This window comes from Kalmanozyma brasiliensis, assembly GCF_000497045.1.
Source record: "Kalmanozyma brasiliensis GHG001 unplaced genomic scaffold PSEUBRA_SCAF19, whole genome shotgun sequence".
In the NCBI taxonomy this organism is placed as follows: Eukaryota; Fungi; Basidiomycota; class Ustilaginomycetes; order Ustilaginales; genus Kalmanozyma; species Kalmanozyma brasiliensis.
This window is the reverse complement of record NW_015961958.1, coordinates 222,678-234,802: the sequence shown is the minus strand read 5'-3', so window position 1 is coordinate 234,802 and position 12,125 is coordinate 222,678. Positions and strand designations below refer to the sequence as shown.

The window sequence follows — 12,125 nt, the reverse complement described above, 5'->3', positions numbered from 1 at the left end:
GACCTTTGCTCCTCACCATCACCACCAAGCTGTTCCCACAACGATTATCATCACCTTGATTGTCACCTCGCCTTTGCGACACATACTACCAACATGGTCGCCATCCTCCGCACCCTCGTCGCGCTCGCGACACTAGCCTCGCTAGCGCTCTCTGTGCCCGTCCACACCTCGCGCAGTTCCAAGATCACCTTCATCGTCACCAACCGATGCAAGCACTCTTTCGCCCCCATCTTCCTCCCCGCCCTCCCCGGTAAGCCGAGCTGGTCGACACTAAAGCACGGCAAGACCGAACGTTACTCGTTCTTCTCCGACGACTACCGCGGCAAAGTCTTCTCGCCGCTTCGTCAAGCCAACACCACCACGGGCGAGGGGGCTACCCAGGGCGAGCTCGACCTCTACTCGGGAGACTACGACATCTCGGTCGCCAACGGCTTCAACGTGGGCATGTACATGCAGCTCCTGGGCCAGCAGGAGGAGGGCTACTGCCAAGCCGCCATCTGCGGCAGCAAAACTTGCAAAGACGCCTACCACAAGGAGAGTGGCCTCATGACTGCGTCCAGGAAAGGCGATGACACTGTCAAGCCCAACCACAGCTGCCCACCAACCTTCAGCACATGGAACATCCAGTTCTGCTGACTATAGCCGCGTTCATCATCGTCCAATGTCCCCCCTCCTCGATACCCTCGCTTCATAGAAGCCACACCCACATGAGTAGCCACACATAGCCAACTCGATGTTGTATTTTAAGTCACACCCCTTGCATACACAATTGAACCATCTCTAATCGCCATCATGTTTGCCTCGTCGTCGTCTTCACCGTGTCTGAGTACGGTCGAGCTTAGATGGTTGATGCATCGCGAAAGTCTTCCTCCTCACCATCCCAGTCGAGCATCGACTTGTCCGCGCCGAGCATATCGAGCATGCTCCCGATGTTCCACTTGCGCTCCATCCCCCTTTCGCCAGCCGTCGACGATGCCTCCTGGGTCCCCAACGCACTCTCCCGCTGTCTCGGCGTGGAGGCTGATCCAACGACCGACTGCGATCGACGCAGCAGCTCGGACACCTCTGGCAGCGACGTCTCCGAAAGTCCACCCTGGCTGTCTTCTCCCTTTGCCTCGCGTTGCAGGTCTTCGATCGAGCGCAGTGCTGCAGCCTCCTCCTCAGCGCCCGGCGAGATGTTGCGCGATCTGCGCGCGAGCAACGGTGGACTACACGAACCTGCCTTTCGTTTCTGCAAAGACGAGGAAGGCGATTCAAGACCGTAGTCACCCCGCGATCTCCCGCTCAAACCGGACCAATCTCCACCATCGGCACCCGTCATCTTCCACAGATCCTGAGCGGCAAGCTGGCCTGCTTCCCGCCATCGCGCTATGTCCTGCGGTAGAGTGGTCAGCGCGTTCTCTCGAAGACACTTGTTAGCCTGCTGAAGGAGAAGGAGTCTCGCTTCGAGTGCTTGACGCTGCTTTCGAATGGTCGTGGATGAGGTAGAGGTGGGGTCGACCTCCGAGCGCTCAGGTGAGTGCTGCGTCGATGATGAGGAGGGGGCGTTCGAAGACATGCTGCTTTGGGTGTGCTGTCGCTTGAGGGGCGATCGGAAGGGCTTGCTTATACCCGAGCATGAGGTGGCTGGTCGCTTGCGAGGAGAAGGTGGTCGTTTGTCTGATGTGCTGGTGGAGATATCGGATACGCTGCTGGCGGTGTCGCCACGGCTGGGAGCGTCTTCGGGCCATGGTGATGATAGAGATCGTGAGCTGGATGAGGAAGACATCTTATTCGCTGTGCTGGGCAGTCTGGCGATGTGACTGTGCCCGAGAAGGGAGAAAGCTGAGTCACTCGAGAGCTGCGGCTGTCACAGCGAGCTCCCGAAGAGATGGACTGCGATTGCTCCGCTGTTGGTGATGGCGACCACAAGCTGATCTAGCGTAGTACTTTGTAGCTGCTTCTGTGCGCGGTATGGTCGTTGGAGACGTTTATTGGCAAGGTGAAGAAGTGCTACTCGTTCTGCGTGAGATGCCGTGCCGTGCCGCTTTCATCTTGTCACATCACCGCAGTCGAAGCAGGCAGAACGCTAGAACAGGCGTGCTTTCAGGATTACGACAAAAGCGTGGAAAGTGCTGACATCAACGAGGCGGATCAGCCGACGAGGTAAGTTGCAGTGTTAGGAAGCGCAGTGTCGAAGGTGTCGGCAGTCCCGCGTGATCTGGTGGAGCGCGAGTCGGAAGGTGCCGGCGAACCCACCCTGAAGCCGTGACTGCTCCTCCGACTCAGCCCTGCTGCATTGCTGCGCTCTATCTGCTACCAAGAGGATGGTCGTGGTCGTCGGAATCGCCTCGAAGCCGTCACTGTTGCTGATCCGAGTCTGTGCGTAGCAGCATGAGCGGGCACATGAGCTCAAGGTGGAGGACAGGCGCCTTTTTGAGCGTGTTCTTCTTGGCTTGCCGTCGATGCCAAACCCTGCAGATCCTTGCATTCAGGGCCTCTCAGCGCGAAGCGACCCGATTTCATAGCCAAGCCAAAAAACGTGCCTCTGCAGGCTCAAAGCAACACCAGCGCGGCTTTCATCAAAACTTCTCGCACATCATCCCAATCCACAGCGCACCTTCTCACCTCTCACCGCCGAACCGACCCCGACTCGATCATCCGCGACGGGCGCGTTGTCGTTCTCTACAATTCGAGCCACGCTGGCAAGCGCAACACGGATGCACCACTCTGTTGAGCTATCACAATGAGTTCGTCGGACCACCAAACACATGCGAGTACAGCAGCAGACGAGTCGGTTCAGCCTGCCGCCTCGACTTCCGCTGCTGCATCGTCACACGGGAAAGATCTCAATGCAGGGATAGGAGCAGCGGAAGCACCGACCGCGATAGAGGTTCCGGTCGGGAACGTGTGGGATGATAGAGCGCGTGAAAGACAACAGGTCGTACTCAGCCCTGCTTCACCCTCGTCAATACCGACGTCCATGTCCATCCCCGAGATCAAGGCAGCGCTTGCTTCCGAGCGTGATCAGGTCAGAGCAGCAGCACCTGTCGGAGGGTCACAAGGTCCCACAGCAGCCGACGCGGAGCCGGTGATCTTGGGTATCGCAGTCGTCGACTTCAACCACCTCGTCGGGCCACAAGTAGAATACACGTATCCAAAGGAGCTGCAAGAGGACGAAGACCTTGTCAAGTCGCTTCCCTTTCTCGCATTGCCCGACGGAAGCCATCTATCAGACGAAGACTTTTGCTACTTCCACCTGCATTGCCCTAAACTGTCCCAGTCGACCATCTTTGGCATCTCCTGCAACCGTCAAATCGCCGCAGACGCGCTCCTCAAGAAAGGCGCCGAAGTGACAAGGAGCACTGTGCAGAAGGCGATCGTAGTGCTGGCGAAGGAGCCCGTCTTTGGTCCAATACGAGAGAAGCTCGGCATCGTCACTCGCGCCTTTTTTGCGCAAGGCGATCTGGCCGATGTCGACATCCTCGTCGACTTCCACTCCACCCTCGAGATGGGCCTGCAGAGCGGTGGCATGTCGAACGATCGCGAGACAGTCATGTACATGGGCACGTCGCTGCGTGAGCTCGTCCACAAATGGCGCTTCAAGACGCTCATGCTGGTAAAGCTTCTGCTGTTACAGCGTAGAGTCATGTTCTTCGGCTACCCCGTCGAGCAGCTCTGCAACTATCAGTATTCGCTCGTCTCGCTCATACCTGGTCTGCTGCTCAACTTGCAGGACGCCGGTGACCCAAATCTGCACACAAGAGCGGGTCAAGTAGAAAAGGCAGACAGTCTGCGCTCTTCGGATCGCAAGAGCTTGCTCAAGTTTCTCGGAATGCCTCTCGACATCTTCGGCCAGGACGCCTTCTTTCAGCCTTACTGTCCATTGCAGCAGATCGACCTGCTCAAGTCGCGCACCTGGCTCGTCGGCACCAGCAACAGCATCTTCAAGCAGCAGCGCGACTGCAAGATCGATGTCGTCGTCGACCTCGAGCAAGCGCATCTCGAGTTTCAGGATCCCAAGTTGCACCAGATGGTCAACCTCACGCCCGAAGATCGCAAGTGGATGGACGAGGTCATCTCCTCTGTGGTCGATACATGGAATCCAGCTGATCCAACACGCCCCACTTCGATGGGCTTCCATGGCAGCGATGACTACCTGCGCATCCGCTTTGAGGACTACATCTGCGCCATGCTCTCTTCCACCAAGTACGGCGATTTCCTGGCGAAGAGCGATCCTGAGCAAGTAGCAATCCAGGCGCCAGATGCATCGACCGTCAACTGCTTCGGTGCCGAATTCCTCACAGCACTGCGAACCACCGAAGCTTTCAAGCGCTGGAACTCAATCACGGACCCCATGCTTTTCGACATTGTCGATCACAAACATCCCTGCGAAGGCAAGACGTCAGCCATCGAAGATGTTGGCTTGCGGCTTTCTGCTGGGCTACACGATCTGCGGCTCGAAGAGAACCTGGCGCCGACGCGCGAAGCCATCGGCAGCGCATTGCAAGCTGGCGGCGCCAACCTCTATCGCTTTGCCAACAACATCGGCAAAGACTTCGCCAAGTTTCGTGCGGATCGCGCAGCTGCAATGCAATCTGCAGGTAGTGAAGGCGCCACCACGCCGAGCAACGCGGGCGGCATCGGAGGTCTCACCTCAGGTTTCGGATTCTTTGGCACCAATCCAACATCGAAACCGAATGCACAGGCAAGCGCATCAGTGCCAGCAACAGAGCGGGCATCAGGATCCATTACGGGCGAGGCAATCGACGCAGACGGACAATACACTGGTCGATCCGGTCGTGTGGCAAGTGGCCCCCAAAGCAACGCTGGCGCATTCGATGCCAACGAGGCTCTCAATGCAGCAGGGCAGGCGGCGGCGCAGGCGGGTACACAGGTACGAGCAGCACTTGGCAACTTTGGCTCATTCCTCTCTGCGCGGCAGAAGTCGTGGGCTGCCAGCCGCGCCAACGGCAACAGCAACAGTACCCCGCAATAGATTGATCGATCTGTCGCTCAAAACATGAATACCCCTCTTTGCGTTCAGATCAACTAACAGTCACGAAAGTGCGATGCAAGTTCGACACAAGCGAGCCAACGAGAGAATGCAGAATGTGAGCGTGTTCAAAAGGGCGAAGCTAGATATACAGAACCAGAAACAAGAAGCGAAAGAACCAGACGAGACGAGAGGTTACCCCGTCTATGCCTTGTGACGCTGGTATTGAGCGACGAGCATGGCGTGGTCACGCTCGTACGGCTCGAGCGTGAGCTGCTCCCTGGGCTTAAACTTCATGCCTTTCAACTTGTTGACCTCGGCGGCGAAGACGGCCTCGGCGGGTGCTGTCGAGTCGATACAGCTGGCCTTGATCGAGATGAGCGCGTGGCCCTCGTTCTTGAGGAACGACTCGGCGTTGTGGGCGACGATTCGGGCCTGGTCTGGCTGGGCGACGTCGGCAAAGATGACATCGACGGTGCCGACGAGCATGCGGTACTTGTGCGGGTGTCGTGCGTCCTCGACGATGGGGATCACGTTGGTGCGCTTCTTGGCCATGTTGATCAGATCACGACCGGAGCGGTGCGAGAACTCGACGGCGTAGACAATGCCTTCGGGACCAACCAGGTCGGCGACGTGCGAGACCGAGGTTCCGCTCGCAGCACCGAGGTAGAGCACCTTCTTGCCAGGCGCAATGTGGATGTTGTCCAGACCACCGAGCACACCTGCGGCGATCTTCGATCGGAAAGGGTTCCAGACACGGTACTCGGTCTTGGCGGTCGTGCCGTCCGCGCCGGCGCCAGGCGTCTCGACCGAAATGCGCTTCTCGCCGTAGACCGACTCGCCGGGGGCGATGTTCTTGGTGACGAGCAGCATCTCCTTGCCCTCGGCAACGAAGATACCAGGGTGACGATGGGGCTTGACGACGACGTTGGAGCCACCGCGCGCACCGGGCTTTCCACCGCCTCGGGCACCACCGCGACCACCTCGGCCGCCGGGAGCTCCGCGACCACGGGGAGCACCTCGTCCACCGCCAAATCCGCCACCACGGCCAACGGGAGCACCACGACCACCGCCGAAGCCGCCACGTCCACCACCACGACCTCCACGGTCACCACCAAAGCCACCGCGTCCACCGCCGCGACCTCCGCGGTCGCCGCCGAAACCACCTCGTCCGCCACCACGTCCACCGCCGAAGCCGCCACGACCTCCGCGATCGCCTGTTGATTTAAGATGAGCATGAGATGAGAAGAACAGAGTCAATACTTGGAGTCATATCAATGAACCACCAGCGACGCTGATCCAGGAGCAGGCGTCGTTGTTGAACCGTGATGACACCTACCGAAAGCCATGTTAAAATATGCAAGTTGCTAAGTGTCTATTGCAGACTTGAAAAGTAGGGAGAAGCAGAAGGCCGTATGATCTGCTTTATCGACTCGGGATACCGTCCTCTGTTGCTGCTGAGGTTGCCGTTGAGCCTTGAAGTGCTTGACGACAAGAGGGAAGGACGAGCGGAAGGATGATGTGATGAGCTCAAGAAGGTAGGATGGCGAAGACGAGCTGAACCTCGAGAGCTGTGTGAGCTGAGCTGCAGGCTTCCACTTTTTTTTCCTTCCTTCCTCCATCCCGCTAAAGCTCAGTCAGTCCACTGAAGAAAAATTCTCGGATTTCGAAATCTTTTTCTCGTGCGTCTGTGCAACGCAAAAAGCAGTCTCGAGTCCAAATTTCGCTCTCGGCTCCGCGGATCTCAGATTGGCTGTCCTGGCTCTGATAGATCGGTGATTCGATGGTGCAGCTCCGGCGCGCGACGCGCTAAGCAGGCCTTTATGAGCAGTGCGCACTTTCAAGCTGCGAGCGAGCAGGAGCAAAAAGTGGGACCAACACTTGTCGATCTCGACTTCATTGTGCGCCTCATCCACCTTCATCATCTCGCTTCACCATCGCCTATCACGATCATCACCAGCTGCCTCGCTCTATCATCCCTTGCGCGCCTCATCGTCGACCGTGACCCACAAATACTTCTCGACCCCGACCTCTCCGTTCGCGGACACACCTATCATCACCTGGCCACTTCTTGAGCTCTCACTCACGTCCGCAAGCTCGCGCAAGCAAAAGACATCATGCCGAGGGAGCTCATCACACTTCAGGCCGGACAATGTGGCAACCAAATCGGGTCTCACTTCTGGGAGCATCTGTGCCGCGAACACGGCATCGCAAAGGACGGCACATTGGAAGAGTACGCCGCCGAGGAGCAGGGCGGCGATCGCAAGGATGTCTTCTTCTATCAAGCAGACGACGAGCATTACATCCCAAGAGCCATTCTCGTAGATCTGGAGCCAAGAGTCATCAACAACATTCTCTCGGGGCCATATAAGAACCTGTACAACCCGGAAAACATCTACAGCAGCAAGACTGGAGGAGGAGCCGGTAACAACTGGGCGCAAGGCTACGCGGCGGGCGAGAAGATTGCAGACGAACTCATCGAGATGGTCGATCGAGAAGCGGACGGAAGTGACAGTCTCGAGGGCTTCATGCTGATGCACTCGATCGCGGGTGGTACGGGCTCCGGTCTTGGCTCTTTCCTCCTCGAAAGATTGAACGACGCCTACCCAAAGAAGCTCATCCAAACCTACAGTGTCTTTCCCAACTCGGAAGAGACCTCGGATGTTGTTGTGCAGCCATACAACTCGCTGCTCTCGATGAAGCGCCTCACCAACAACGCCGACAGCGTCATCGTCCTCGACAACGCGGCACTGAGCAGAATCGCGGCAGACCGCCTTCACCTTCAGAACCCAAGTTACAGTCAGACCAACCAGCTCGTGGCCACCGTCATGGGCGCGTCGACCACCACACTACGCTTCCCCGGCTACATGAACAACGATCTCGTCGGCATGATTGCTTCGCTCATCCCTACGCCAAGAGCGCACTTCCTCATGACGTCGTACACCCCCTTCACATCCGACAATGTCGAGCGAGGCAAAGCCACCATGAAGACCACCGTGCTTGATGTCATGCGCCGTCTGCTCCAGCCCAAGAACCGCATGGTCAGCACGCTCGGCGCTTCCAAGTCCAGCTGCTACATTTCCATCCTCAACATCATCCAAGGCGAAGTCGATCCACGGGACGTGCACAAGTCGTTGCTGCGTATTCGCGAACGCCATCTGGCCAGCTTCATCCCGTGGGGCCCCGCCTCGATCCAGGTCGCGCTGTCGAAGCGAAGCCCGTACGTGCCCAGCTCGCATCGCGTCAGCGGCCTCATGCTCGCCAATCACACCGGCATCGCGAGTCTGTTCAGGAGGATGGTGGATCAGTACGACAGGTTGAGGAAGAGGAGCGCCTTCCTGGAGATGTACAAGCGCGAGCCCATGTTTGCCAACGACCTGTCCGAGTTCGACGAGGCGAGGGAGACCGTGGCCGAGCTGATGGCCGAGTACAAGGCGGCGGAGAGCCCGGATTACATTACGGGTCAGCCAGACGATCTTTGATGCCGCTTCGATGTGCGCGCAGTGGCCTTGCCTCGGGCCGCTCTCACTCCTGTCACCCTGTCACTTCCTTCGTATTGTACTTGTACCAATCTATCAGATATCCATCGTTCATGAGCTCGTTCAAGACCCTTGACATTTTTTGAGAGCTGGTCCAAATGACTTGTGATGCGCCGCCTTGGTCTTGCTGCCTGTCTTTCTACGCGACCTCAAAAACGCGCCTGCAGACCTTCTCAAATTGGACCGAAATCCGAGCCATCCGTTCCACATCAACCATCACATCCCTTCTTTCACCTGCACCCCGCATCGCCCTCGCATCTCGCTATCTTCGTCAGCAACTAAGCAGACAGACCACTGCAGCTAATCGTAGGACTCTGGTCAATATCAAGCTTTCGACGTGGGCTTCGAGAACTGATTCAAGGACCACAGCTGTTTTCGGTGCGACGAAGAAGCAATCATGGCTCCCTCGGCAAAGAGCGGTACCAATGCTGCAGGCAGCAGCTCCAATGCCAACAACACAAGCTCCCTTGGCATCGGACTCTCCTCATCGTCAGCAGGCAACGCCGGCGGCAGCATCGGTCTTGGACCTCTTGCAGGCGTACCGGCTTCCGTCTACCCAACCGACACAATCAGAGATGTCGCCGAGTCCGTCGGCATCAATGGCATGAAGGAGAGCGTCGCTGCTGCACTCGCCGCCGACGTCGAGTACCGCATCCGTGAGATCGTCCAAGACGCTACCAAGTACATGCGACATTCAAAACGAGATCAGCTCAAGACGACCGACATCGACGCCGCGCTCCGTGCACGCAACATCGAACCCATCTACGGCTTCCTTCCTTCCTCGTCCGGGCGGTCTGGGGCGAACAGCACATCGAGGTATACAGCTGGACCCACTTTCCGCCGCGTCCAGACCGCTTCTGGAGTGCCGCTGCACTACGTCGAGGACGAAGAGATCGACTTTGACAAGATCTTGGAAGCAGGCCCCAAGATCGGCATCGGGCGTGGAGTCGGCTGGGGTGCGCACTGGCTGGCCATCGAAGGTGTGCAACCTGCGGTGCCTCAGAATCCCTCGCCGATCGCAATTGCAGAGGCGAAGGGCATCTCGGGCTTCATGGGTCCCACTTCGACGCAGCCCATCGCAGCTGCGCCCGCAGCGAAGGCAGTCACTGTTGCAGGAGGCGACGGTCAAGCGATCGCCAAGCCTCTCGTCAAGCATATTCTTTCGCGCGAGCTTCAGCTGTATTACGAGAGGCTCACAAAGTCGATCGTCAGCCCGCCGCCAGAAGCGGACGAGGATCTGGACGACGAGGTGGAAGAGCAGCCGGCACCAAAAGCACCCGTGGCAACTATCCCCATTGCACAAGACCAAGATGTCAACATGGACTCTGCGGGCTCGCCAAAGGATCAGATCGTCACACCGCCAAGACCGACCGTCGCCCTTGCCAAGCCGCTCAAGGCCTTCGCGCAGAAGGGATCCGGCAACCACGTTCGAGACGCCGCTCTAGCCAGTCTCCGCGGCGATCCTGGTCTGCATCAGCTCGTTCCGTACCTCATCCAGTTTGTGGGCAGCAAGGTCATCGAGATCTTGCGCTCTCCCTCGCAAGACGACGCAGCCGATGCAGAGTCAGCAGCGACCGCGGTGCGCGAGAGTCGACAGATCAGCACCGCAGACAATCACATGCTCAGCGTCCTCCTCAGCACCATGCACGCCATCCTAGCCAATCCGCACATCTTCGTCGAGCCATACCTTCATCAGATGATGCCGTCCATCCTGTCCATCCTGCTCACCTCGTCCCTGGCGGAGCCGGAGCTCTTGCGTCAGCTGCAAAGCTCAAGCGACGTCCATACGCCACTGGTCACGGCCGGGTCATCATCCTACTCGCTTCGTGCCCATGCCTCTGCCTTGCTCACCCACATCGTCGACACGTTCGGCGCCTCGTACCCGACACTCAAGCCTCGTATGGTCGCGACCCTGCTCAAAGCGCTCATGACGGGTGTTGTGCCGGGGAGCAGCGATCAGGATTCGGCACGACGCGCCGAAGCTGCTGCTCGCGAACCGCGCGCGAGCCCGGGGACGAAGCTCGGTGCGCTCATGGCACTCCGTCGATTAGGCAAGGCGAGCTTCCGCACGCTCCTCTCGACTTCATCTCAACTCAACGCCAAGCTGGGCGACAGCGCCGACGCGCCCGCTTCATCCAGCTCGCCCCTCCGCCTGCTGGGCGAGTGGATGCAATCGTGGGAGTCCGGCTCGTTGCACACTGCGGAAACGTCGACGCAAGCCCCTGAGTTGCGAGCATTGCAGATGAAGCCCCTCATCAACGAGGTGGCGGGCGCACTGGATGCGTTGCTCCCACCCTTCGTCGCGCCGAACGCCGAGCTGCAGGGCTCGAAGGAGGAGAGAGAGCAGAGACTCGAGGAGACGTATGGTGCGTATTGGATCGAGAAGGTGGTCAGCGTGGATGCGAGGGCGAGGGCCGCACTGGAGACCGAGTTGGGGATGCGAGGGGCTGGTAAAGAGGCCACTAAGCAGGAGGTGTGAGTTCATGTACTTGTATGCAATGTGATCATGTCATGTTCACAAGATCGGCATCGTGTGGGTCCGTTTCGCTGAGATGGCGAACAGATGAGTGGAACAATGCGAATCGCAGCACGCAGCTGGATGAGTGGGATGTGACAATAGAGAGAGGTGGGTCCGGCCACGAAGTCACACGCCTTGCAGCCAGCACAAAGGGCAAGCGGGCCCTTCCCTGAGAAGTCACAATTCGGGCTGCAGCGCCAGTCAATTTTGTGCTGAGCTTGACGCAGTCACTCAGCCTGGCCCGCGCACACAGCCGAAATTCGACTGCAAAGGCGCGCGAGATAGGCAGCACAAGAGGGCATAAATAGGGTCCCTCCCACCGACTCCTCCTTCCCTCTTCTCTTCATCCCTCTCAGGAACGTCTCAGGAAGTCTCGAGAGAACCACAGGACGCCAAGGATAGGCAGTCGGTTAGAGGTGAGGCGGAGAGGGGTCCGGCCAGAGGTTCGCCTTCACCTTGGTCGTAACGCGGGGTCTAGTGTTCCCCTAAGGTAAAGTCCCTATCGAGGGCATCGTTGCGCCGCTGAGCGCTGTTTGGGCCGGGCCCATGTTAAAGTCCCTGACGAGGGCAACGTAGCGTCGCCGCACGCAGAACAAGACGTACCCGCGAAGGGTCGTCGAACGCAGAACAAGGCGTACCCGCGAAGGGTCGTCGAACGCAAGACACGGACGTACCCGCGAAGGGTCGTCGAACGCAGAACAAGACGTACCCGCGAAGGGTCGTCGAACGCAATGTGGTCGGCTGGACGCCGCCACGCATCGCAGTCCCCCGGAGCGTCTCCGGGTGTCGACGAACAAGTTGGCGTGCCCGGTTCGGGGCGTCAGAACGTATCGCGGTGGGGTCGGCCCTCATCACGACGTAGATATATCGGTCTCCGCGAGAGGAGCCGTAGCGTGGACCTGGACTGGCCACGTCTGAAATCCGCACGTCAGGGACGTGTGGTCGGGATGTTCCATGAGGGACTCCTGATCTGAAAACCGCCAAGGTGGCGGTTCAAATCAAGGTGACGTTACCCTCGCAAGTCACGATCTTCCTCAAGGCACTCTTCCTTCTCGATCGCTCCTCGTTGGATCAAGGCACCCTGGTCGGCTCG

General features: G+C 58.5%; 6 protein-coding genes across 6 annotated transcripts; 4 read left to right on the top strand and 2 right to left on the bottom strand.

The window, feature by feature from the left end:
- Positions 1 to 93: 93 nt before the first annotated feature.
- Positions 94 to 636, top strand: PSEUBRA_002432 (Thaumatin; the record flags this gene model as incomplete). The annotated part of the gene is made up of 1 exon (XM_016435584.1): positions 94 to 636. One exon carries the CDS (start codon positions 94 to 96, stop codon positions 634 to 636), a length of 543 nt encoding a protein of 180 aa, XP_016293026.1.
- A 202-nt stretch (positions 637 to 838) lies between these two features.
- Positions 839 to 1,768, bottom strand: PSEUBRA_002431 (uncharacterized protein; the record flags this gene model as incomplete). Its single annotated transcript, XM_016435581.2, has 1 exon — positions 839 to 1,768. The coding sequence occupies one exon, from the start codon at positions 1,766 to 1,768 to the stop codon at positions 839 to 841; it is 930 nt and encodes a 309-aa protein (XP_016293025.2).
- Positions 1,769 to 2,725: 957 nt separating this feature from the next.
- Positions 2,726 to 4,978, top strand: PSEUBRA_002430 (AVL9/DENND6 domain protein; the record flags this gene model as incomplete). Its single annotated transcript, XM_016435593.2, has 1 exon — positions 2,726 to 4,978. One exon carries the CDS (start codon positions 2,726 to 2,728, stop codon positions 4,976 to 4,978), a length of 2,253 nt encoding a protein of 750 aa, XP_016293024.2.
- A 201-nt stretch (positions 4,979 to 5,179) lies between these two features.
- Positions 5,180 to 6,324, bottom strand: PSEUBRA_002429 (Fibrillarin; the record flags this gene model as incomplete). Its single annotated transcript, XM_016435574.1, has 2 exons — positions 5,180 to 6,192; positions 6,315 to 6,324. The coding sequence occupies 2 exons, from the start codon at positions 6,322 to 6,324 to the stop codon at positions 5,180 to 5,182; spliced, it is 1,023 nt and encodes a 340-aa protein (XP_016293023.1).
- A 768-nt stretch (positions 6,325 to 7,092) lies between these two features.
- PSEUBRA_002428 (Tubulin/FtsZ, 2-layer sandwich domain protein) lies at positions 7,093 to 8,457 on the top strand (the record flags this gene model as incomplete). The annotated part of the gene is made up of 1 exon (XM_016435598.1): positions 7,093 to 8,457. One exon carries the CDS (start codon positions 7,093 to 7,095, stop codon positions 8,455 to 8,457), a length of 1,365 nt encoding a protein of 454 aa, XP_016293022.1.
- Positions 8,458 to 8,911: 454 nt separating this feature from the next.
- Positions 8,912 to 10,993, top strand: PSEUBRA_002427 (protein of unknown function DUF1546; the record flags this gene model as incomplete). Its single annotated transcript, XM_016435596.1, has 1 exon — positions 8,912 to 10,993. One exon carries the CDS (start codon positions 8,912 to 8,914, stop codon positions 10,991 to 10,993), a length of 2,082 nt encoding a protein of 693 aa, XP_016293021.1.
- Between the last annotated feature and the right edge of the window lie 1,132 nt (positions 10,994 to 12,125).